This window comes from Ovis canadensis, chromosome 1 (assembly GCF_042477335.2).
Source record: "Ovis canadensis isolate MfBH-ARS-UI-01 breed Bighorn chromosome 1, ARS-UI_OviCan_v2, whole genome shotgun sequence".
Lineage (NCBI taxonomy): Eukaryota > Metazoa > Chordata > Mammalia > Artiodactyla > Bovidae > Ovis > Ovis canadensis.
The window spans coordinates 23684035-23707514 of NC_091245.1; the positions used below are offsets into that span (position 1 = coordinate 23684035).

The window sequence follows — 23480 nt, forward strand, 5'->3', positions numbered from 1 at the left end:
CAAAGGAACTGAAATCAAGACCTCATATCTGTACTCTCATGTTCACAACAGCATTACTCCCAACACCCAAGATAAGAAGGCAACCGAAGTGTCTGTCAAAGGATAACTGGATGAATGGACAAAGAACACGGGATATACATTTATCAATACCATTCAGCCAACAGAAAAAATGAAATCCTGTCATTTGTGACAAACTGGATGGACCTTGAAGGTATTATGCTAAATGAAACAAAAAAAACAAACACTGTAAGATATCACTTATATGTAAAACCTAAAAAGATCAACTCAGAGAAACAGAGAGTAGAGTGGTGTTTACCAAGGGCTGATGAGGTGGGGGAAATGGGGAGATAGTGGTCAAAGGGTGTACACTTCTAGTTATAAGATTAACAAGTAGCTAATGTAAATAGCATGGTCATTATAATTAATAATACTGTACTGTATACTTGAATGTTGCTAAGAAAGTAAATCTTAACTGTTCTCAACTCAAAAAAGAATGTCAACTATGTGACAGGATGGAGATAGTAGCTAACATTTTGGTAGCAATCATTTTGCAATTTATAAACATAAATCAACATACTGTACACTTTAAACACATATAATGCTATGTGTCAATTATATATCAATAAAGTTGGGGAAGAGACAATAGAAAGGATAAAGAATTATTGCTTCACATGACAACATGGATGAATTCTCACAAAGAAGTCAGAAAAAAGTGGAAGGAGACGGAGTGAAAGGAGGGAGAGAGACAGACAGAGAAATTGACATTACAAGTTCAAAATACATTGAGATAGAAGTTAAGATAGTGGTTACCTCTGGGAAGAGAAGAGGGGAGGCGGAGTAGCCGGAAGGAATGGAGCATAAGGAAGCAACCTGGAGTGCTAATAATATTCTAACTATCCATCTGGGTGGTAATTATACACTTTGTATACGTACACTATCTAAATATATGCTGCTGCTGCTGCTAAGTCACTTCAGTCGTGTCCAACTCTGTGCGACCCCATAGCCAGCAGCCCACCAGGCTCCCCGGTCCCTGGGATTCTCCAAGCAAGAACACTGGAGTGGGTTGCCATTTCCTTCTCCAATGAATGAAAGAGAAAAGTGAAAGTGAAGTCGCTCAGTCGAGTCCGACTCTTCAGGACCCCATGGACTGCAGCCCACCAGGCTCCTCCATACATGGGATTTTCTAGGCAAGAGTACTAGAGTGGGGTGCCATCGCCTTCTCCGAAATATATGCTATAGTTCCATAAAAAGGACTCAGTGGCATTCTTTATCAGCAACAACAACAAAAAGAACAAAGAAAATGAAAACAAACGGCATTACTAAAAAGCAAAAACAAAGTGAAAAAATTAGTTTCAACTAAAAGATCTCTGAAATTTACATTACATGTAACCAATAAGTTATATGGTGATTTGTCATAGAAGCCCTACGAAACTAACACAATTCCTAAGACTCAATAGTTTCATTTCTAAATCTATACCCTAGAGCACTGGGTGTCTCTAAGATCCAAAATCCTGCTTTTACAACTAACACTTTGCAGTTTACCTATATCTGTAACTGAAAAAATAAACCAATGTCAAAACTGAAAAAAATACAGAAATAATTACATATTTCTATGTGTAAATGCTGAGACAGGACTAGGCTTAAAGATACACTCTTTGCACCTATTCACAGAATCAGCATCAACTGGTCAGTTTCAAACGCTGAATGGTAGGTGTCAGTTCAGTTCAGTTGCTCAGTCATGTCCGACTCTTTGTGAACCCATGAACCACAGCATGTCAGGCCTCCCTGTCCATCACCAACTCCTGGAGTCCACCCAAACCCATGTCTATCGACTCGGTGATGCCATCCAACCATCTCATCCTCTGTTGTCCCCATCTCCTCCTGCCCTCAATCTTTCCCAGCATCAGGGTCTTTTCCAATGAGTCAGCTCTTTCCATCAGGTGGCCAAAGTACTGAAATTTCAGCTTCAACATCAGTCCTTCCAATGAACACCCAAGACTGATCTCCTTCAGAATGGACTGACTGGATCTCCTTGCAGTCCAAGGGACTCTCAAGAGTCTTTTCCAAAACCACAGTTCAAAAGCATCAATCCTTCAGCGCTCAGCTTTCTTTATAGTCCAACTCTCACATCCATACATAACCACAGGAAAAACCATAGCCTTGACTAGACGGACCTTTGTTGGCAAAGTAATGTCTCTGCTTTTTAACATGCTATCTAGGTTGGTCATAACTTTTCTTCCAAGGATTAACCGTCTTTTAATTTCATGGTTGCAATCACCATCTGCAGTGATTTTGGAGACCCCCAAAATAAAGTCAGGCACTGTTTCCACTGTTTCCCCACCTATTTGCCATGAAATGATGGGACCGGATGCCGTGATCTTAAGTTTTCTGAATGTTGAGCTTTAAGCCACCTTTTTCACTCTCCTCTTTCACTTTCATCAAGAGGTTCTTTAGTTCTTCTTCACTTTCTGCCGTAAGAGTGGTGTCATCTGCATATCTGAGGTTACTGATATTTCTCCCAGCAATCTTGATTCCAGCTTGTGCTTCCTCCAGCCCAGAGTTTCTCATGATGTACTCTGCATATAAGTTAAATAAGCAGGGTGACAATACACAGCCTTGACATACTCCTTTTCTTATTTGGAACCAGTCTGTTGTTCCATATCAATTCAATTTAAGCAGCGCTGCCAGTGATGCTATGATTTTCTGAAAAAGTAAACTCTTAACAGAGTTCCAAACAAAACAAAGTACACTCTTTCCTCACTTTACATGGTGATTGCATCACTGGAAAAGTCACTATACTTAAAACTTTTCCACACACACACACACACACACACACACATACACAAAAGGTCTGTCTTTATACATAAAACAGAGTTAATTCTTAATCTCTAATCATAAACAGGCTTTCATATATATGTATAGATATATATTCAAGGCAATATTCAAGTCATGCAGAATACCAGACAATTAACACCAATAAACACCCCCCTCCACATACACACACACTGCAACCACTTTGACAAACAAAGGTAGCCTAATAAATTTCTTAGAATGATCCCTAGGGCACAGTATCAGCCCTTGAGAACAACAGATTCATGGACCCCAAGATCCGTACGAATATTCGCACTGCAATGCTATTTGTAATATTCAAAAAGAGGAACACCGGTAGTTAAAAGTCTATCAATAGGGGAATAAGAATTAAATCTCTCATGCAAACATACAGCATTATGCAACAATCAGGGCTTCCTAGGTAGTTCAGTGGTAAAGAATCTGCCTGCCAATGCAGGAGATGCCAGTTCTATCCCTGGGTTGGGAAGATCCCCTGGAGAAGGAAATGGCAATCCATTCTAGTATTCTTGCCTGGGAAATCCCATGGAGAGAGGAGCCTAGTGGGCTATAGTCCATGGAATCACAGAAACGTCAGGTGTGACTTAGCAACTAAACAATAACAACAACAAAATGTAACAATCAAGGAAATGAACTAGATTTGCAAAAATCAACACTTGGCGACAAATTTTAGAAACAGTGAAGCGGGAAAACAGGTTTGCAGGACACCTACAGTATTTCCTGCAGTCTATGGGGCCGCAAAGAGCCGGACACAACTTGGCGACTGAACAACAACCTACAGTATCATACCATTTGTGTAAGCTTTTAAAACAGAGCAATAGGATACAGACTATGTAGGCATACACAAATATGTGGCAACTGTAAAAAAAACCTGAATGAAAAGAATACAGTCCAGCTTCAGGATATTGATTACATTACTTTTAGGAAGGGAGGGAGGAAAACTGGACTCAGAAAGAAGTGCAAAAGGGCCTTAAACTAGATCTGTAACATTTTCTTAAAAACAAAAATCTTCAGGAAATGTAAAATGAGCATTTATTAAATCAGAATGGAGAAAGATTACAGTATTTAGATTTTCTTTTTCTGTAAGTCTGAAGTACTTTATAGGCAAAGTTTTAAAAAGTCTGTATTCCCGGGAAATACCAACTGCAGCATAACTGAGTGAGGAAACCAGATAACCATCACAGACGATCAGATGAACAGTGACAGAAAAGGACCTAGATCTCCTTGCTTCAATGCTATCAATAATTTGAGTGAGGTAACAAGGTGTGGTAATACAGAGAAGAAAAAAATTGGAGTTATATAATATTGACTAATCCCAAACTGACACTATTCGGGTAAAGCAAATTGGCTGGTTTTACTGCCCAGGCATTGGGCCTTACTCTTATACCTCCAATTTCTTCTGTCTATATTCCTAAAAAAAAAAAAAAAAAAAAAATCTCATGGAAACTGCACTACTGAATAAGAAGAAGGTAGAGAGAAGCAGCAGGAAATATACTTTTTTTATATCACATTTGTTTCAAATATCAAAAGTGTAAGTGATAGGAAATATAATTTTTGGCTGCTCTTTAAAATTGAGTTACTTGGCATATTATATCATTCTCCCAAGATTCCTTGAGAAAAGTCACACTTTCTTTCCCAGCAATATATTTTCTCTCAAATCTTGGTTCTGTTGAGCAACTCAAAATATTGTGTTATACACCAAAACCTTTCCTGTTTACTCATTTTCGCTCTCATGTGATCATAGTATCAAAGATGAGATTGCCACAAATGCAAGACTGCAACAAAAAATAAACATGGAAAGGGGAGGGAAAATGAAGTGCCACATTTTTCAGAAGCAAGTAGAAATTAAACACCTAATCTCCAGTTTAGAAGAGCAAATTAAATGTCATTAGAATGGGAAAAAAAAATCAGACAATAACATGGGATATTCTGTATCCGAGTCTGGTCTCCTTAACACAATGTGCATAAAAAGACTTTTTCAGGAAAGTCTAGTAGGTCTACTAGTGCCAGGTAGCTTTATCCAAGACAGTCACAGCCTGGTAACAACCCAAATAATCAACAATAAGGAGAAGGCATAAACATGCTGTGGTGTGCAACAAAATCTGGTATGAACCATATGATAGAAATCTGGTATGAACCACATATATATATGACATATATAACCATATAACTGGCTATACCATATATAACCATATAACCACATGATAGCTACTACACAGTATAAAGGAATAACTACTGATAAGCACAGCAACATGGATGAGTCTCAAAAATATAATGAGCAAGAGAAGCCCACAGAAAATATTATACACTATATAGCTCATTTTATGTGAAGCTCAAGTACTGGCAAGCTAATCTGTAGTGAGTGACAGAAATCAGAGTAAGTGGTCCCTTTGTGCAGGGCTTAAAAGGAGGAACAAGGGAATTTACTGGGGTGCTGCAAGAGTTCTAAACCCTGATCTGAATAATGGTCATACAAAAGTGTATGAATTTATCTAAATCCACAAAAGAAAACACATTGTGGAAATGAAAAAGTAGAACTGCTTTATATTGAACTAAAATGGTCTAACAACCAAATGCAACATGTAAACTTTGATTGGATCCTGGTTTGGAAAAGCAAACTAAACAAGTCATTTCTGTGACAATGAGGAAAACCTGAAAATGGAGTAGATACTAAGAAAGCATCGATAATCATCACAGGTGTGATAATAGTATTGAGGTTCTGTGGAACAATGTCCTTATTTTTAGAACACATATACTAAAGTATTTAGGAGTCTCATAGCAACAGTTCTGTCATATTTTAGCAAAAAAAATTTATTATACATATACAAGTGTACAGATATATCAAACTAATGAACACAGGTCATGGGATGTAGTTATTCATTGTACTATTCTCTCAACAACTCTGTATGTTTGAAAAATGTCAATAAAAAATTGAGGGGGAAAAGATGTCAACTTTTTTAGATCTTGAGTGATCTTCAGGATACATTATAGAAAGTATAAAAGCAAAGTGCAGAGTAGCTTATGTAATATGCTATCTATCATGAAGGAAAGGAAGGAAAGTAAAAAATATATACGGGAAGGGGCAGTGTACTGTGTGTGTGTATCTATTGAGATTATATTACAAAAGGAAATACTAGAAGAATCAATAAAAATGGTTTCTTATAGCAGATGAAAATAGATGGAGGATATGTTTGAATAGGGCTGGAAGTGAGACTTCTCGGAATGTATCGTTTTATCCAGTTTTGACTTTTAACCTATAAATGTAAAGAATTGAATTGAAAAAAAAATGAAATTGAAAAGAGGTTAAAAATATCTTTGCTCATATAATTCTTCTATTCAATCAAAGCCGAATCAAGCTTGTTTAACCTATATGATTATTAACAGTTTTTATGTTTATTTATTTATTTTTTTTGCTCCTTCTGAGCATCAGAGTAATTTAATGGGGCTTTTGCTGGTCAGAAATCTTAACCTGTTGCTGCAGATCTGTCCCTAAAAATAGTCATACTATTTTCTTAACTGTAAAAAAAAAATAATAATCCAATGAAAGTTAAGGTTTCTTAGAACTGTAAAATTCTTGATTCAAATGTTTGTTGAAAAAAAACCAGGAGTGTTTCCACATGCATAATTTCTTAGGCCAGGATGAACAACAAAGTTCCACTGTATAGTCATTCACTTTCCCTCTGATAATACCATAGACAAAGGCTAGTGAAATAACTTTTCTCTCTCTAACCCCTTCAGGCAGCAGTCAGTTACCACAAAGCACTGCTACTTCCTCTAAGCAAGACTGGATTAGCCAAGGAAGGGATGCAACAGCCAACCCATCAGGCAGCTGCTCTGGGCAGGCTGCTAAACTCCATTGGTCAGCAGAGGACGAAGCAGCCAGTAACAAAGTCTAGAGAGGCTGAACTCCAGAGTTTTACTAACTGCCAAGCGGTTCAGAAAGCTTAGTGTATTCTTTTGCGAAATGAATCCTCCTTTACAAAAAGGCTGCCAAATTCTGGCAGCTGAGGGATTAAAAAAGCATCTGAAACCAAAACTACAGAGTTTCTGACATTGCAAGAAATAAAATCTCTGCAGCCTTAAACTTAAAACAAGGGAACCAGAAACTTTGTTCTTCACCCCTGCCTCACAGTCAGGCCTACCCAGCCTTCCTTTCTTTAAGACCCAGCAAAAGATGTAAACAGTCTTGTGATTTCCCTGGAGGTTTCAGAGGCTGTGCCTCACTGGCCTCACTGTAATGTGAGGAAGGACAGACACCAAAGCAGGGATGCTTTCGGAGAGGTTGCGGGGCGGGGGGGGGGGGGGGGGGGGGGGGGGGGGGAGCCTTGACTGCAGGGTGTGCAGGAAGGAAGTCGGGAGGGCTGCTTGGTGCAGCACCCAGGGGAGTTACTGGCTATGTAAAGTATTAAAACACACCAGACACCGATACACCCACCCACCCACACACACACAGTTTTGCTGGGAGATGAAAGAGCTGAGAAATGAAAGGACTTAAAGAAATAGAAAAAGAAAAAAGGAAAGAAAAAAAAAGGACTGAAGGACGAGGAATTGTGTTTCCAAACTGCTTACAGGTCTAAACCAGAGGTATGGAGAGACTTTTGGGTGGATTTCCTCTAGAAGAAAGCAGCTAGGACTTTCGTCTTAAGAGGAGAATGGAGGGTTCTGTAAAGAATGAGGAGGAAGGAGATCAAAACCCCTTGGAAGGTCCTATGAGATTGTTCAGAGGGATGGTGTTTGCTCAGAGCTTGGAGAGGTCCAGGGCCCTTCTCTTGAGGAAGGACACGGGAGTTCTCTGCCTCAGCTGGATTTCCACAGCAAGGTCGGGGACAGGACCCTATTTGGCATCTCTTCCGTAGGGTTGAGGGTCGTTTCCAGCAAGCTGAGAGAATGAGTAGTTTCCTCCCAACGTTGGTGCCTTTCTTGGAGTGAAGGGAAGGGTCGGGGGTCCCGCTCAACATTGAGAGAGTTTGGGGACTGCAGGAACCTGAAATGGTTTCTGAGGGATGGCCCTGGGATGGCGGGGCGGGGGGCGGGGGGAGATGGCAAGCTGCTGCGCGCAGTGATGACACACTTCGGTTGTGGAGTGCGGGGATTCTACTTTGGAGATTTGAGAAGAAAGGCCCCTTCACTAATCAGAAGCTTGCTAAACAGTCTGAAGGAATCCACCAGCACTGATTTGAGAAGAAATCCATCCCCCAGTCCCCGCCCCTAAGACTGGGGAGAACTCAGGTCTGTAATAATCTCTCACGAAAAGAACAGGAGCAGAGAAGAAGAATTTTAAAAAGAAACCCCTACCCTACCCCAATCCATTGGAAAGTTAAGCACGAGGAGAGCAGGACTTTCAAAAGTGGTTTAGAAAGAGTCTGAAGAAACTCGAACTGGAAGCTGACAGGAAGTTAGGGGAGCTGAGGGGTGGGGATCAGACCTCTGTGTGGCTGGAGTGGGAGGGCATTCATGATTTTTGAGGCTGAGGAAGACCCAAGTGACACGGGGTCAGGGCTCCACAGGATTGACTAGGAGGGTGGAGGAAGTTTCTAGGTGAACCGGGGTTCTCGGAAGTAAACGGAGGCGGCGTCCAAGTAAATTCCCGAGGCTCACGACACCCGGGCAGCGGCGGTGCGGGGCGCGACCAGTACTCACAGAGCGGATCTCCAGCGCCAGGGCGCATTGCAGCGCCTTCACCTTCGGCATCCGGGCGGGGTTGGGGCGGCGGGGACAGACCCCGGCCGCGGACCCGAGGGAGGCGAGGAGACGCAGGGCGGGGCGGGGACGGGGAGGAGACGAGGTGGCGGCGGCGGTGACGGCTGTGGCCCCCAGGCCGGGGCCCGCGGTCCAGCCTGGGTCCCGCCGGAGCAGCAGCGGTGCGCGGGGCGCGGACTCGTTGTCATAGCAGCCGGGAGGGGCGGGGCCGGAAGAGAAGCCCGGCGGGAACGCGCCGGAGCTGCCTCTCGAGTACGAGCGCCTGGGGGAGGGGCTTGGCGAACGCTGGGAGAGGAGGGGCCACACGAGGAGGCGGGGCCGTCGAAGAGGCAGGGTGGGCGGGGCAGTTCTTCTGTGACGTCAAACTATGAGCCCAAATCCAGAGGAGAATAGCTGTATTAATAGGACAGTGTGCAGGGCAGGGAGGTGGACTCGAGAGCCCTGAGTTCCAGCGTGGCAGTGGCAACTTGTGCTAGTGGCGTCTCCAACTATAAAGAATAATAATGGTTTTTTGTTTTCTTATTTGAATTTCACGATATAGTTTTCAAAGCCAGCATGAGAAAACAGGGTTGGAGAATATCCTTGTTCAATTCGAAGCTATAACCAAGACTGGACCTCAAGAGCTGTCCTGTAAAACTCTGGTTCCTCCCTGAGAAAAGGGTTGTCCGTCAAATCACCTATCTATTCCTAATCTCCTATTCTGTGACTTTTTGGTTACTGCATCCACCTTCCCTTCAGGATTCATGTCTAATAACTGTATGCATCCCAGAGTATATTGTTTTAAATTGTTTAAAATTGAACTATCTGTGAAGTGCCAACAGTGTTTATTGTTTTAAATTGAACTGTCAATGTAGTGCCTCTAAATCGAGTTGTGAAGCACCTGAGCCAAAGACTGTCAAAGATTAAACGAATCTAAAATTTTGCTCAAATCAATAATTTTAAAACCATGTTTAGGGTGAAATTTAATCTCTGGTTCCTCTCTTTTCTAAGTCCAGCTTGACCAACTGGAAGTTCATGGTTCACATACTGTTGAAACCTGGCTCGGATAATTTTGAGAATTACTTCACTAGCATGTGAGATGAGTGCAATTGCCTCATGAGTGCATTCTTTGGCATTGCCTTTTTCGGGGATTGAAATGAAAACTGACCTTTTCCAGTCCTGTGGCCACTGCTGAGTTTTCCAGATTTGCTGGCATATTGAATGCAGCACTTTCATAGCATCATCTTTTAGGGTTTGAAATAGCTCAATAGGAATTCCATCACCTTCACTAGCTTTGTTTGAAATGATGATTCCTAAGGCCCACTTGACTTCACATTCCAGGATGTCTGGCCCTAGGTGAATGATTACTCATCATGCTTATCTGGGTCATGAAGATCTTTTTTGTATATTTCTTCTGTGTATTCTTGCCACCTCTTCTTATCTTCTGCTTCTGTTAGGTCCACACCATTTCTGGCCTTTATTGTGCTCATCTTTGCATGAAATGGTCTCTTGGTATTTCTAATTTTCTTGAGATATCTGGCATCTAGCAGATGCCAACATCCACTGGATCATTGAAAAAGCAAGAGAGTTCCAGAAAAACATCTACTTTTGCTTTATTGACCACACGATAGCCTTTGACTGTGTGGATCACAACAAACTGGAAAATTCTGAAAGAGATGGGTATACCAGACCACCTTCCCTGCCTCTTGAGAAATCTATATGCAGGTCAAGAAGCAACAGTTAGAACTGAACATTGAACAACAGACTGCTTCCAAATTCGGAAAGGAGTACAACAAAGCTGTATATTGTCACCCTGCTTATTTAACTTTTATGCAGAGTACATCATGCGAAATGCCAGGCTGGATGAAGCACAAGCTGGAATCAAGATTGCCAGGAGAAGTATCAATAACCTCAGATATGCAGATGACACCACCCTTATGGCAGAAAGTGAAGAAGAACTAAAGAGCCTCTTCATGAAAATGAAAGAGGAGAGTAAAACTGTTGGCTTGAAACTCAACGTTCAGAAAACTAAGATCATGGCATCTGGGCCCAACATTTCATGGCAAATAGATGGGGAAACAGTGGAAACAGTAACAAACTTTATTTTGGGGGTCTCCAAAATCACTGCAGATGGTGACTGCAGCCATGAAATTAAAAGACGCTTACTCCTTGGAAGAAAAGCTATGACCAATCTAGACAGCATATAAAAAGCAGAAACATTACTTTACCAACAAAGGTACGTTTAATCAAGGCTATGGTTTTTCCAGTAGTCATGTATGGATGTGAGAGTTGGATTATAAAGAAAGCTGAGTGCTGAAGAATTGATTCTTTTGAACTGTGGTGTTGGAGAAGACTCTTGAGAGTCCTTTGGACTGCAAAGAGATCCAACCAGTCCATCTTAAAGGAAATCAGCCCTGAATATTCATTGGAAGGACTGATGCTGAAGCTGAAACTCCAATACTTTGGCCATCTGACATGAAGAACTGACTCATTTGAAAAGATCCTGATGCTGGGAAAGACTGAAGGCAGGAGGAGAAGGGGACGACAGAGGATGAGATGGTTGGATGGCATCACCAACTCGATGGGCAAGAGTTTGAGTAAGCTCTGGGAGTTGGTGATGGACAGGGAAGCCTGGCATGCTGCAGTCCATGGGGTTGCAAAGAATTGGACACGACTGAGTGACTGAACTGAATTGAACTTAGTGTGAAATACATTATACATACAGAAGTATATAAACCAATTTCATCTTAAACAATAATAACAATAAAGCAATACCTGTGCAACTAACATCCAGCTTAATAGAACATTACCAGCATCTTAGACATGTCCCAAACATTTCATTGCCTTCCTTGCCCTAAAAGTAACCACTACCCTGACTTTGTCACAATAATTGCCTTGCTTTTCTAAATATTTTCGAGTTCATGGTTGTATTTCTAATCAAGAAATTATTTAACTTTTTCCTGTTATTGATGTGATATAGACATAATTAATACTATATGTATTAACTGACTTGCTTCTATCACTCTTACGTTGTAGGATTCTCGCAGTGTTGATGCTGTGTAACAGGAAGCTTTTTCCATTATTGGACAGTGAAATATGTCCAACATAACACAAGAATATACATTGATTTAGTTATACTTAAAGAGCCCCTTGATGAAGGTGAAAGAGGAGAGTGAAAAAGCTGACTTAAAATTCAACATTCAGAAAACTAAGATCATGGTACCCAGTCTCATCACTTCATGATAAATGGATGGGAGAAAAAAGGAAACAGTGACAGATTTTATTTTCTTGAACTCCAAAATCACTGTGGATGGTGACTGCAGCCATGAAATTAAAAGACACTTGTTCCTTAGAGGAAAAGCTATGACAAACCTAGACAGTATGTTACAAAGCAGGGACATCACTTTGCTGACAAAGGTCATACAGTCAAAACTCTGTTTTTTCCTGTATGGATGTGAGAGTTGGACCATAAAGAAGGCTGAGCACCAAAGAATTGATGCTTTCAAAATGTGGTGCTGGAGAAGACTCTTGAGAGTCCCCTTGGACGGCAGGGAGATCGAGCCTGAAGAGGAAATCAACACTGAATATTCACTGGAAGGACTGATGATGAAGCTGAAGCTCCAATATTTTGGCCACCTGATGTGAAGAGCTGACTCATTAGAAAAACCCTGATGCTGGGAAAGATTGAGGGCAGGAGGATAAGGGGATGACAGAGGATGAGATGATTGGATGGCATCATCGACTCAATGAACGTGAGTTTAAGCAAATTCTGAGAGATAGTGAAGAACAAGGAAGCCTGGCATGCAGTCCATGGGTTCACAAAGAGTCAGACATGACTTAGAGACTGAACAGCAGCATTGATGGTTACGTACTGTTTCCATTTTTAGCTGTTAACAACAATGTTGTTGTAGACCTTCTAGTCCATGTCTACTAGCGCATATATGCTGCGGAGTGGATTGACTGGGTTTTAAGTTTTGTACATGTGGGACTTTAATAAGTAATGACACACCATTTTCCAAAGTTGTTATATCAATTAATATTCCTGCTGGGAGTGTATATGAGTTCTTATTTTCCACAGATATCATGATATTTGGATAGAAATCCAGGATCCAGGTTTTGTTTTGTTTCCTCTAATGAATAAGCTAGATTTCCCAACAATATCTACTAAACATTTTCTATTTTATCTCATTGATTTGTGGCACTGCCTGTATCATACATTAACTACCCAAAGTTCTGTCTTAAAGATTCCTATTCTGTTCTTGTGTTCTATTTGTCTTTCTTGAAATAGTATCACACTGCATTATTACTAGGGTTAATATCCCATTTAGCAAGTTTCTTTGTCCATCTTTCTCGATTTATTTAACTTTGTGATCTTTTATTGTTTTTTTTTTTTAATTTTAGAGTAAGCTTAAGTTTCTCATACAGTTCAACTGGAATTTTTATTGTGATACATTAAATTTATAGGCTAATTTGGGGAATTGACATCTTTGTAATATTGCATCATCCTGTCTAAGAACATAAAATGTTTCTCTCTCAGTTCATCTTCTATATTATTTGCTAGAGTTTTCAAATTTTCTGCATAAAGGTCTACTTAATCCTGGGTGTTTAATTATAGTTTTTTTTCTTTTTATTATTGAAACCAGTTTCTTACTTTTCATTATATTTGCTAGTTATTGCATCTGTAGAGACATTTTTATTTTTACAAGTTTAATCTGTCAAATCTGTTAAACTTGTACTTTTTGGAATAGTTTTTCTGTTCCACTGATATTGATTTTTTTTATTGCAGAGATGATAAGCACTGTATTGTGTTTCGATTGCCACCATAACAAATCACTACAAACCTGGAGGTTGAAAACAATCCATGTTTATTATCTTACTGTTCTGTAGGTCAGAAGTCTGACACAGGTCTTCCTGTGCTAAAATCAAAGGATCAGCTGGGTTCCTTTCTAGGAGAACCTGTTTCCTTTTCAGCTTCCAGATGCCACCAGCATTCCTTGGCTCATGATCTTCTTCCTCCATCTTCAAAGCCAACAGTGAAGAGTCAAGTCTTTCTCAACCTGTTTCACTCTGACCTGCTCTTCTGTCTCCCCCCTTCCTCCTTTAAGGACTCTTATGATTACAGTGAGGCCACGCAGATAATCACCTTTCTCAAGGTCATGTGATTAACAATTCTAATTCCATGTGTCAACTTAATTCTCTCTTTGCCATTTAAGATAACATGTTCATAGATCCAGGGTTTAGAATATGGACATCTTTGGGGAATTATTATTCTGTCTCCCACAAGCACCAAGTGAAAGTGAAAGTTGCTCAGTTGTGTCCGACTCTTTGTGACCCCATGAACTATACAGTCCATGAACTTCTCCAGGCCAGAATACTGGACTGGGTAGTCTTTCCCTTCTCCAGGGAATCTTCCCGACCCAGGGATCAAACCCAGGTCTCCCTCATTGCAGGTGGATTCTTTACCAGCTGAGCCATAAGGAAAGCCCAAAAGGAATGATAATTGTATTGCATCACATTTCTTCCCAAGTGGTGCTAGCGGTAAAGAATCTTTCTGCAAATGCAGGAGACACAGGAGACATGGGTTCAACCCCTGTATCAGGAAGATCCCCTGGAGAAGGAAATGGCAACCCACTCCAGTATTCTTGCCTTGAAAATTCCATGGGCAGAGGAGCCTGGCAGGCTGGAGTCCATGCGGTCTCAAAGAGCTGGGCACAACTGAGCGACTGACCACACACACATTGCATCAAAATATATCAAATGTGTTAAAAATCCTTGAGTTGGTAAAGATACTTGAAAGGGAAAAAAGCATGAGTCAGCTTTGAGTAATTTAAGAACCAACTCATTCTCTAATTTGATGAATAAAAAGAAAGAAGCAAGCATTCATATTGAATTTTTTGTTGGAATTATACCCCAGGGTGACCAAAGAATTGATGAGTGGTCTTTATAGGAGACTCTGAGTGATAAATGAACAGAGAGAATGAAGAATTAGAATATTCATGGCTACTAAAACCATTAGTGAAAAAGCTGAAAAGGATTTTCATCATGGGTTGGGTCAGTCTGACAATATTCAAACACATTGATCAATCTTAATATCACGAAAAGAGAGAAAATCAGACATTATATCCCTTTTGGTACAATAAAATATGAACTTTCATGCCAAAAGAATCAAACTTGAATCTCACCAAAGCATCCAAATATATCACCAATGTACAGGAAATATAATGTTTAAAGTAACTAACTTGTTAAATAAAACCATAGGGATTTAAGCAGCAAAGTGAAGACCATATGATTTTTTTCAACGAATTGCAAAGGAAAAAATAAAAACAAAAAGGAGACGCTGTGGACCCTGTATATTAAAAGAGCTATAAAGACAATCTAATATGAAGTGCCTATGAAGTAAGAGTAGAAATTTGAATGCTGACTTATTTAAGATAATCTTAAATAATTTTTAAAATCTTTTTTCTAGGAATGGAATGGTGCTGGGATCTAGTTCTTAAAAAAAAAAAGAGCCTATATATTTTATAAGATCATATACACTGAAGCATTTATGGATGAAGTGTGATGTCTGAGATTTGCTCCAAAAACCTCCAGTGGAGGTGGGAGCTGCTAGTGATGGACAGTGGCTGAGGTATGGATAAAACAAACTATCCTTCTAATTGTTGATGATAGGTATGTTGGAGTTCATTATGGTGGTTTTTCTATTTTTTGTATGAATTTAGTTCTTATTAATTCATGCAAAAGTAGTAAGTAGGTGTTGAACAGTGCCAAATGCTCTTTCTACACTGATTATTGAGATAATCATGTGAGCTTTCAACTTTAGCCTATGTGCAAAGTGAATTACATTGAGTTATTTTGTTCCTGATATTATACCTTTCTTGTTGTCTTATACTTTGTTATTTTGTAAATATGCTTTTTATATTATTATCAGTAATATTTTACTTAGGTTTTCTCATCTATATTCATATGAATATTGGACCTACAATTTCCCTTTGTCACTGTTTCTTGATTTTAGAATATGGATCATAAAAGCATATGATAGACTGCATGTTTTTACCCTTGTCCACAGATCTCTGATGTTCTCTTCATTTTTCTTCAATCGTTCATTTCAGATTTTTCAAATTGTATATTTTTTTTGATCTGTCTTTAAGGCAACTAACACCTTCTGCCATCCCTAATCTTATGTGAAGCCATTCAGTAAAATTTTCATTTCATTCATTATACTGCTTAGCTCTACTACTACTGCCTAGTATACTAATTAAATTCCCATTAATTCTTTCTTTTACGTTTCCACATGACTGCTGAGATTCCCGTTTTGCTCACACCTTAGGATCCTATTTTCCTTTATCCTCTGAGCATATTTTCCTTTAATTCTTTGAACACATTTACAGTAATTGTTTTAAAGTCTTAAATCTGACATCAGACATCTATACCATATCAAGTTCTGTTCCTATTAGCTGCATGTTTCATAATCACGTTTTCTGTTTCTTGGTATGTCCAGTGATTTTTTAAATTGAATATTGGATATTTTGAATAACACATTGTGAAATCCTGGATTCTGGGTTATCTATTAACTTTTCTCTGAAGAGTGTTGACTTGTTTTAGCGGTCAGTTTAATTAAACTGATGCAGACTTAATGATATACTTTGTTACTGCAGATATGTGGAAATCCTAAGATGTTTTTATAGCCCTTCTAACTTGGTAAAACTCAGCTTCTAAATTCTGTCTCTCCTATGAGTTTGTCAGTCTTGGTTGTAGACTTTAAGGCAAATCTGCTGCTGTGCTTAGGCATTCGATTATGTCTGACTCTTTGCTACCCTGTGGACCATAGCCTGCCATCCTGTATTCATGGAATTTTTCAGGCAAGAATACTGGAGTGGGTTGCCATTTCCTCCTCCAGGGAGGCAGATTCTTTACCACTAGTGCCACCTTCTTCCCTCTAGTGTGGGCCTTACTATATGACATGGTCCTTTCTTCTAAAGTACAGCCATCCTGGTGTGTCAGGTGGATTCCAGGAATATTAAGAGTGTTAAAATAGGTCTCTCCACAGTGGAAAGTTCAGAATTCCAGTGTCCCCCAGCACTGCTTGATCTCAAGTAGCTCTCTTCTGTTCCCAACCCTGTAACAGCTGCTAAGTGGCAAGCATGAGGTGGTCTCACTGCACATGTAAAACTCATCCCTCATCACTGAAGTCTGGGGGGAATCCCTCATAGTTTCTAGGCTCTCTTCCACACAGCTCCTGTCTTAGTTCAGTCAGCTAGAACAGTACATCACAGTTCGAGTGGCTTGTAAACCACAGAAATTTATTTCTTACTATTGTTGAGGCAAGAATTCAAGATCGGGGTGCCAACACAGTTGGGCTCTGGTGGAAGCCTCTTCCAGGCTGCAGAATCCTGTATCCTCACATGGTAAAGTGGGCGAGAGAACTCTCTGTGGTCTCTTTTATAAGTGCACTAATCACATTAATGGGGCTTCCCTGGTGTCTCAGTGGTGAAGAATCTGCCTGCAAGGCAGGAGATACAGGTTTGATCCCTGGGTGGGGAAGATCCCCTGGAGAAGGAAATGGCAACTCACCCCAGTATTCTTGCCTGGAAAATTCCATGGGCGGAGGAGTTTGGCAGGCTACAGCCCATGGGGTCGAAAAGAGTTGGACATGACTTAGCAACTAAACAACAGTCACATTAATGAAGGCTCCATTCTCATGACCTGCTTACCTTTCAGAGGCCCTAACCACAGATCCATTGCACCGGAGGTTAGGATTTCAGCGTGTGTACTGGGGAGAGGACACAGACGTTCAGTCCATAGTGATAGCTTGAAGGTGTTACCTCTGTCACAGTTTTAACCTCATACAAAAAATCAGCTGCAAATTTCTAAGTCCCAGGCCTAGAATTTTCAGTAAAAATTCTAGCAGGCCTGGAATAGCAGCGTTGTGAATGGCATCACTATAATTAATGATATCTCGGGAAGATTTATAACTGCAGGTAGCAGATAAAACAGAAATAGTGCTGCTTCTACACTTCCCCTCCTTTTATCCTCTATGAAATTTTATGGGAAGCAAGTCTAATAAAAAATGTAAGCCCTTAATCTTTCTCAGCGATCTTATCTCATTTGATGAATACTTGGAGGGAATAAATTATTTTTTTTTCTTTTATAGTCGACTTTGCATTTATGAAGTGAGGATGGTAACTGAGACTCCCTGGCCAAATGGCCAGAAGGTCAGAGACATTTTTAAAGACCTCTTTTATCTTTCATTTGTGTTCAGTCTCCTAAAGGAATTGATTTAGTAACAACAAAGTCAGTGTCTTCGTTAGTTATAAGCCAAACAAATAGCCGTAGTAACCATTCAGTGATGGTGCATTATATACAGGTGTTGCATGGGGTACTTTATATGAATAATTATATACCTCACACATCTCTACAAGGTAAGTACTTGAATCCTCATTTAAGAAATGAAGAAAAAAACTCAGACTAAAGACTTACCATGCTCACACAGATAGTACCTGACACAACAGGAATGTAAACCTCAGTCTGCCCTATTCCAAAAGCAGCCTTCTTTCTGTTACAAAACGCTGCCTCTCATTACATATTAGCTTTATAATATCAAAAGCAAACATGCCAATTAGTTTCAGATGCAATACAACCAGATAAGCATGATGACAGCAGTAACTGTTATATTAATAGAATCTGTTACATATGTTATTATGATCTTTCATCTGAATATAAATTTGTTTCTGAAACTATGTTTCTACCACTTGATTCTCAGAATGATTCTGTGTATTTTAAAATAGAACTATTTCTAAACCCCTAACACTAGACTGTAGTCTTATTTATCACTGACCATGGTGTGGAAGGTTTATGAGAAACAAGACTTTTAAAATTTCAGATAGAGTTTGAAATGAAAAGATAAAGCAGGATTATATAGAAGAGTATGAATTGTACCCCTTGGAAAAATGTACTTTGTCTTGATATGCATTATGTACCTTAATAATACATACCCAAAAGAATATTTTGTTTTATTAATCTTGCCTCCCTATGTAAGATATGCTGGTTCAGCCAATAATAATTAGGCTGCCATTCCCCTGATGGAGTTTTAGAAATTAATAAGCCAATGAGGAAACATTTCCAATTTTTCATATAAAAGTCTTAAGAGAAAATGGCTGTGTAACAGGCCAGGTTGCTTTTGACAAGCAAGAAGTTAGAATGGGAGGAGACACTGTCAAAGTTCTAGCCCAAGTTACAAACTGAGTCTGCTGGAATTGGGCATTACTTCCAACTTGGGGATCGTGGTTTTGAGATTCAACCACACTGTCTCCAAATTTTGCACAGAAGTCCCCAAATGGCTAGGAGCTTTGCATCAGCTGTAAGCCATATCAATCTTAGGGAAGACTTCTGAACAAGGAAGATCCTCTTGTGATGTTGGACTTAGTTGTTGAGGGAAGGAAGATATTCGGATGTATGTACCATTTGTTTTTGTCCCAAACTACCAAGCTGAAGCTCCTGGAACACTGAGCACTTGTGGTAAACTGAATAATGGTCTCCCAAAGATGTCTATGTACATATCTCTGGAACATATGGATATTACTTCCTATAGCAAAGGACTTTGTAGATGTGATCAAGTTAATGATATTGAGATAGGGAGATTATCCTGCATTATCCAGATGGGCCTTATGTAATCACAAGGGAAGAAGTCAGAGTCAGAAAGAAGGCAATGTGATTATGGAAGCAGAGGGATAAAAAGTGATGCGGGGCTCGGGGCTGAGAAATGAGGACAGCTCTTCGGAAGTAGAAAAGGCAAGGAATGGATTCTCCCCTAGAGATTCTAGAGGAACCACACTGTCAACACCTTGATTTTATCAGACTCATTTATAAGACATTTCAGACTTATGACTACCAGAACTATAAGATTTGAAGAAGTGTGTTGGCTTCCCAGGTGACTCAGTGGTAAAGAATATGCCTGCCAGTGTGAGAGACACAGGAGACATGGGTTTGATCCCTGGGTCAAGAATATCCCTTTAAGGAAGAAATGGCAACCCACTCCAGTATTCTTGCCTGAAAAAAATCCCATGGACAGAGGAGCCTGGCAGGCTACAGTCAATTGGGGTTGCAAAAAGTTGGAAATGACAGTGACTCAACGCACAAGCCATTAAGCTTGTGATAATTTTTTATAGCAGCTGTAGGTAACTAATAACTGTACCTGATTTGGTCAAGTTACACGTGTATTGGGAATTCCCTGGAGGTCCAGTGGTTAGGACTCAGAGCTTTCAGTGATTGGGCCCATGTTGGAAGCCTGGTTAGGTAACTAAGATCCCACAAGCTGCAGGGCACAGCCTCCAGCCAAAAGAACTGCAGGTGAATTGAGTTAAACAGGCTGACTGTAAATTTCTTAAACTAACCCAGAATTAATTTTGCAACAGAAATTACAAATTTAAAAATCATGACACAAATAGTGTCAAAGGACTTGTTAGGCCATGCTCTCGGGAAATGAACAATTAATTCCTTGGCAGTGTCTATTGAGGGTGGTTTCTTGGCACACTGGGTGATAAGCAGCCTCTTCTAGTCCTTCTTAGGCACATGCATGTTTCAACAAAATAAAAGTCTAATATCAGTCCCTGGGGGGAAAAATCAGGCATATTAATTGAGAACATAGACAAAAACATAAGGCCATGTTGGCACCAAATGATTGCCTTCCTACTCTGTGCACCCCTGGGTATTCCATTTTGGATATTCTTTCTCAAACAGATGTGGCTGCCAGTGCCTCTGGGCATCTTCATCTGCCCTGTTCTTATAAGGAACAAGAATGAAGATAAGCTGGGTTTCTCCCCATGTTATGGACAAGACAGGCAGTTTGACCCCAACACAAAGACCTCTTTTGTATTACTCCTCCCTCAGCGTCTACCCAAGAAAACAAGGTTGGCCTCTCACCTCCCCCTCAAAGTTCTGGGGATTTTTAAAAATAAAGTTGACAGCTCTCACTTAGAGAAATAATGGTTGAGAATACCTAAAATTATATATCTGGCCCAACCCAGACTAACGAAATTACCTTTGGGGGCAAGGCGTGTGTGTGTGTGTGTGCGCGGGCGTGCGATCAGTTATGTCCGACCCTTTGCTGCCCCATGGACTGTAGCCCACCAGGTTTCTCTGTCCATGGAATTTTCTAGGCAAGAATACTGGAGTGGGTTGCCATTTTCTTCTCCAGGGGATCTTCCCAACCCAGGGTTGAACTGCAACATTTGTGTCTCTTGCATTGGCAGGCAGATTCTTAACCACTGTGCCACTTAGGAAGCCCTGGAAGCAAGGCTTAGGCATCTATAGTTTTACAATTTCTCCAGGTGATTGTAGTCAGGATTGAGAACAACTGATCTAAGCCAATCATGAAAATAATCAGTTCTGTTCAGCTCAGTCGCTCAGTCGTGTCCAATTCTTTGCAGCCCCATAGACCACAGCATTCCAGGCCTCCCTGTCCATCACAAACTGCTGGAGTTTACTCAAACTCATATCCATTGAGTTGGTGATGCCATCCAACCATCTCACTCTCTGTCATTCCCTTCTTTTCCTGCCTTTAATCTTTCCCAGCATCAAGGTCTTTTCAAATGAGTCAGCTCTTCCCATCAGGTGGCCAAAGTATTGGAATTTCAGCTTCAACATCAGTCCTTCCAATGAACACCTGGGACTGATCTCCTTTAGGATGGACTGGCTGGATCTCCTTGCAGTCCAAGGGACTCTCAAGAATCTTCTACAACACTGCAGTTCAAAAGCATCAATCCTTTGGTGCTCAGCTTTATAGTCCAAGTCTCACATCCATACATGACTACTGGAAAAACCATAGCCTTGACTAGACAGAACTTTGTTGACAAAGTAATGTCTCTGCTTTTGAATATGCTGTCTAGATCGGTCATAACTTTCCTTCCAAGAAGTAACTGCGTTTGAAATTTATAGCTGCAATCACCATCTTCAGTGATTTTGGAGTCCCCAAAAAATAAACTCTGACACTGTTTCCCCATCTATTTGCCATGAAGTGATGGGACCGGATGCCATGATCATAGTGTTCTGAATGTTGAGCTTTAAGCCACCTTTTTCACTCTCCTCTTTCACTTTCATCAAGAGGCCCTTTAGTAGTTCTTTGCTTTCTGCCATAAGGGTGGTGTCATCTGCATATCTGAGGTTATTGATATTTCTCCCGGCAATCTTGATTCCAGCTTGTGCTTCCTCCAGCTCAGCATTTCTCATGATGTACTCTGCATATAAGTGAAATAAGCAGGGTGACAATATACAGCCTTGATGTATTCCTTTTCCTATTTGGAACCAGTCTGTTGTTCCATGTCCTGTTCTAACTGTTGCTTCCTGACCTGCATACAGGTTTCTCAAGAGGCAGGTCAGGTGGTCTGGTATCCCCATCTCTTTCTGAATTTTCCACAGTTTATTGTGATCCACAGAGTCAAAGGCTTTTGCATAGTCAATAAAGCAGAAATAGATGTTTTACTGAAACTGTCTTGCTTTTTCTATGATCCAGTGGATGTTGGCAATTTAATCTCTAGTTCCTCTGCCTTTTCTAAATCCAGCTTGAACATCTGGAAGTTCATAGTTCACATATTGTTGAAGCCTGGCTTGGAGAATTTTGAGCATTACTTTACTAGTGTGTGAGATAAGTACATTTGTGTGGTAGTTTGAGCATTCTTTGGCATTGCCTTTCTTTGGGATTGGATTGAAAACTGACCTTTTCCAGTCCTGTGGCCACTGCTGAGTTTTCCAAATTTGCTGGCATATTGAGTGCAGTACTTTCACAGCATCATCTTTTAGGATTTGAAATAGCTGACTATGCCAACCCTTTGACTGTGTGGATCACAATGAACTGTGGAAAATTCTGAAAGAGATGGGAATACCAGACCACCTGGCCTGCCTCTTGAGAAACCTGTGTGCAGGTCAGGAAGCAACAGTTAGAATAGGACATGGAACAACAGACTGGTTCCAAATAAGAAAAGGAATATGTCAAGGCTGTATATTGTCACCCCGCTTATTTCACTTATATGCAGAGTACATCATGAGAAATGCTGAGCTGGAGGAAGCACAAGCCGGAATCAAGATTGCTGGGAGAAATATCAATAACCTCAGATATGCAGATGACACCACCCTTATGGCAGAAAGTGAAGAACTAAAGGGCCCTTGATGAAAGTGAAAGAGGAGAGTGAAAAAGGTGGCTTAAAGCTCAACATTCAGAACACTAACATCATGGCATCCGATCCTATCACTTCATGGGAAATAGATGGGGAAACAGTGGAAACAGTGGCTGACTTTATTTTTTGGGTGGCTCAAAAATCGCTGAAGATGGTGCCTGCAGCCATGAAATTCAAAGGTGGTTACCCCCTTAGAAGGAAAGTTATGACCAACCTAGACAGCATATTAAAAAGCAGAGATATTACTTTGTCAGCAAAGATCCATCTAGTCAAGGCTATGATTTTTCAAGTAGTCATGTATGGATGTGAGAGTTGGACTATAAAGAAAGCTGAGCGCCTAAGAATCGATGCTTTTGAACTGTGGTGTTGGAGAAGACTCTTGAGAGTCCCTTGGACTTCAAGGAGATCCAACCAGTCCATCCTAAAGGAGATCAGTCCCAGGTGTTCATTGGAAGGACTGATGTTGAAACTGAAACTCCAATACTTTAGCCACCTAATGCGAAGAGCTGACTCATTTGAAAAGACCTTGATGCTGGGAAAGATAGAAGGCAGGAGGAGAAGGGGACAACAGAGGATGAGATGATTGGATGGCATCACTGACTCAGTAGACATGGAGCTGGGTAGACTCCGGGAGTTGGTGAAGGACAGGGAGGCCTGGTGTGCTGCAGTTCATAGGGTCGCAAAGAGCTGGACATGACTGAGAGACTGAACTGAGCTGGAATTCCATCACCTCCACTAGCTTTGTTTGCAGTGATGCTTTCTTTTTTTTTTTTTATTTTTTTTATT

General features: G+C 40.5%; 1 protein-coding gene and 1 long non-coding RNA gene across 3 annotated transcripts in view; one reads left to right on the plus strand and one right to left on the minus strand.

The window, feature by feature from the left end:
• Positions 1–8805, minus strand: part of SPATA6 (spermatogenesis associated 6) — a 166633-nt gene extending 157828 nt beyond the window's left edge. For both annotated transcript variants that reach the window (XM_069590989.1, XM_069590979.1), the window contains exon 1: positions 8488–8805. In XM_069590989.1, coding sequence (XP_069447090.1) covers positions 8488–8538 — 51 coding nt within the window. In that variant the 5' untranslated portion in view covers positions 8539–8805. The remainder of the gene's footprint in view (positions 1–8487) is intronic.
• LOC138440915 (uncharacterized) lies at positions 7289–14856 on the plus strand. The gene is made up of 2 exons (XR_011257175.1): positions 7289–7431; positions 11563–14856. It is a non-coding gene; the product is annotated as an uncharacterized lncRNA (long non-coding RNA).
• The last annotated feature ends 8624 nt before the right edge of the window (positions 14857–23480 follow it).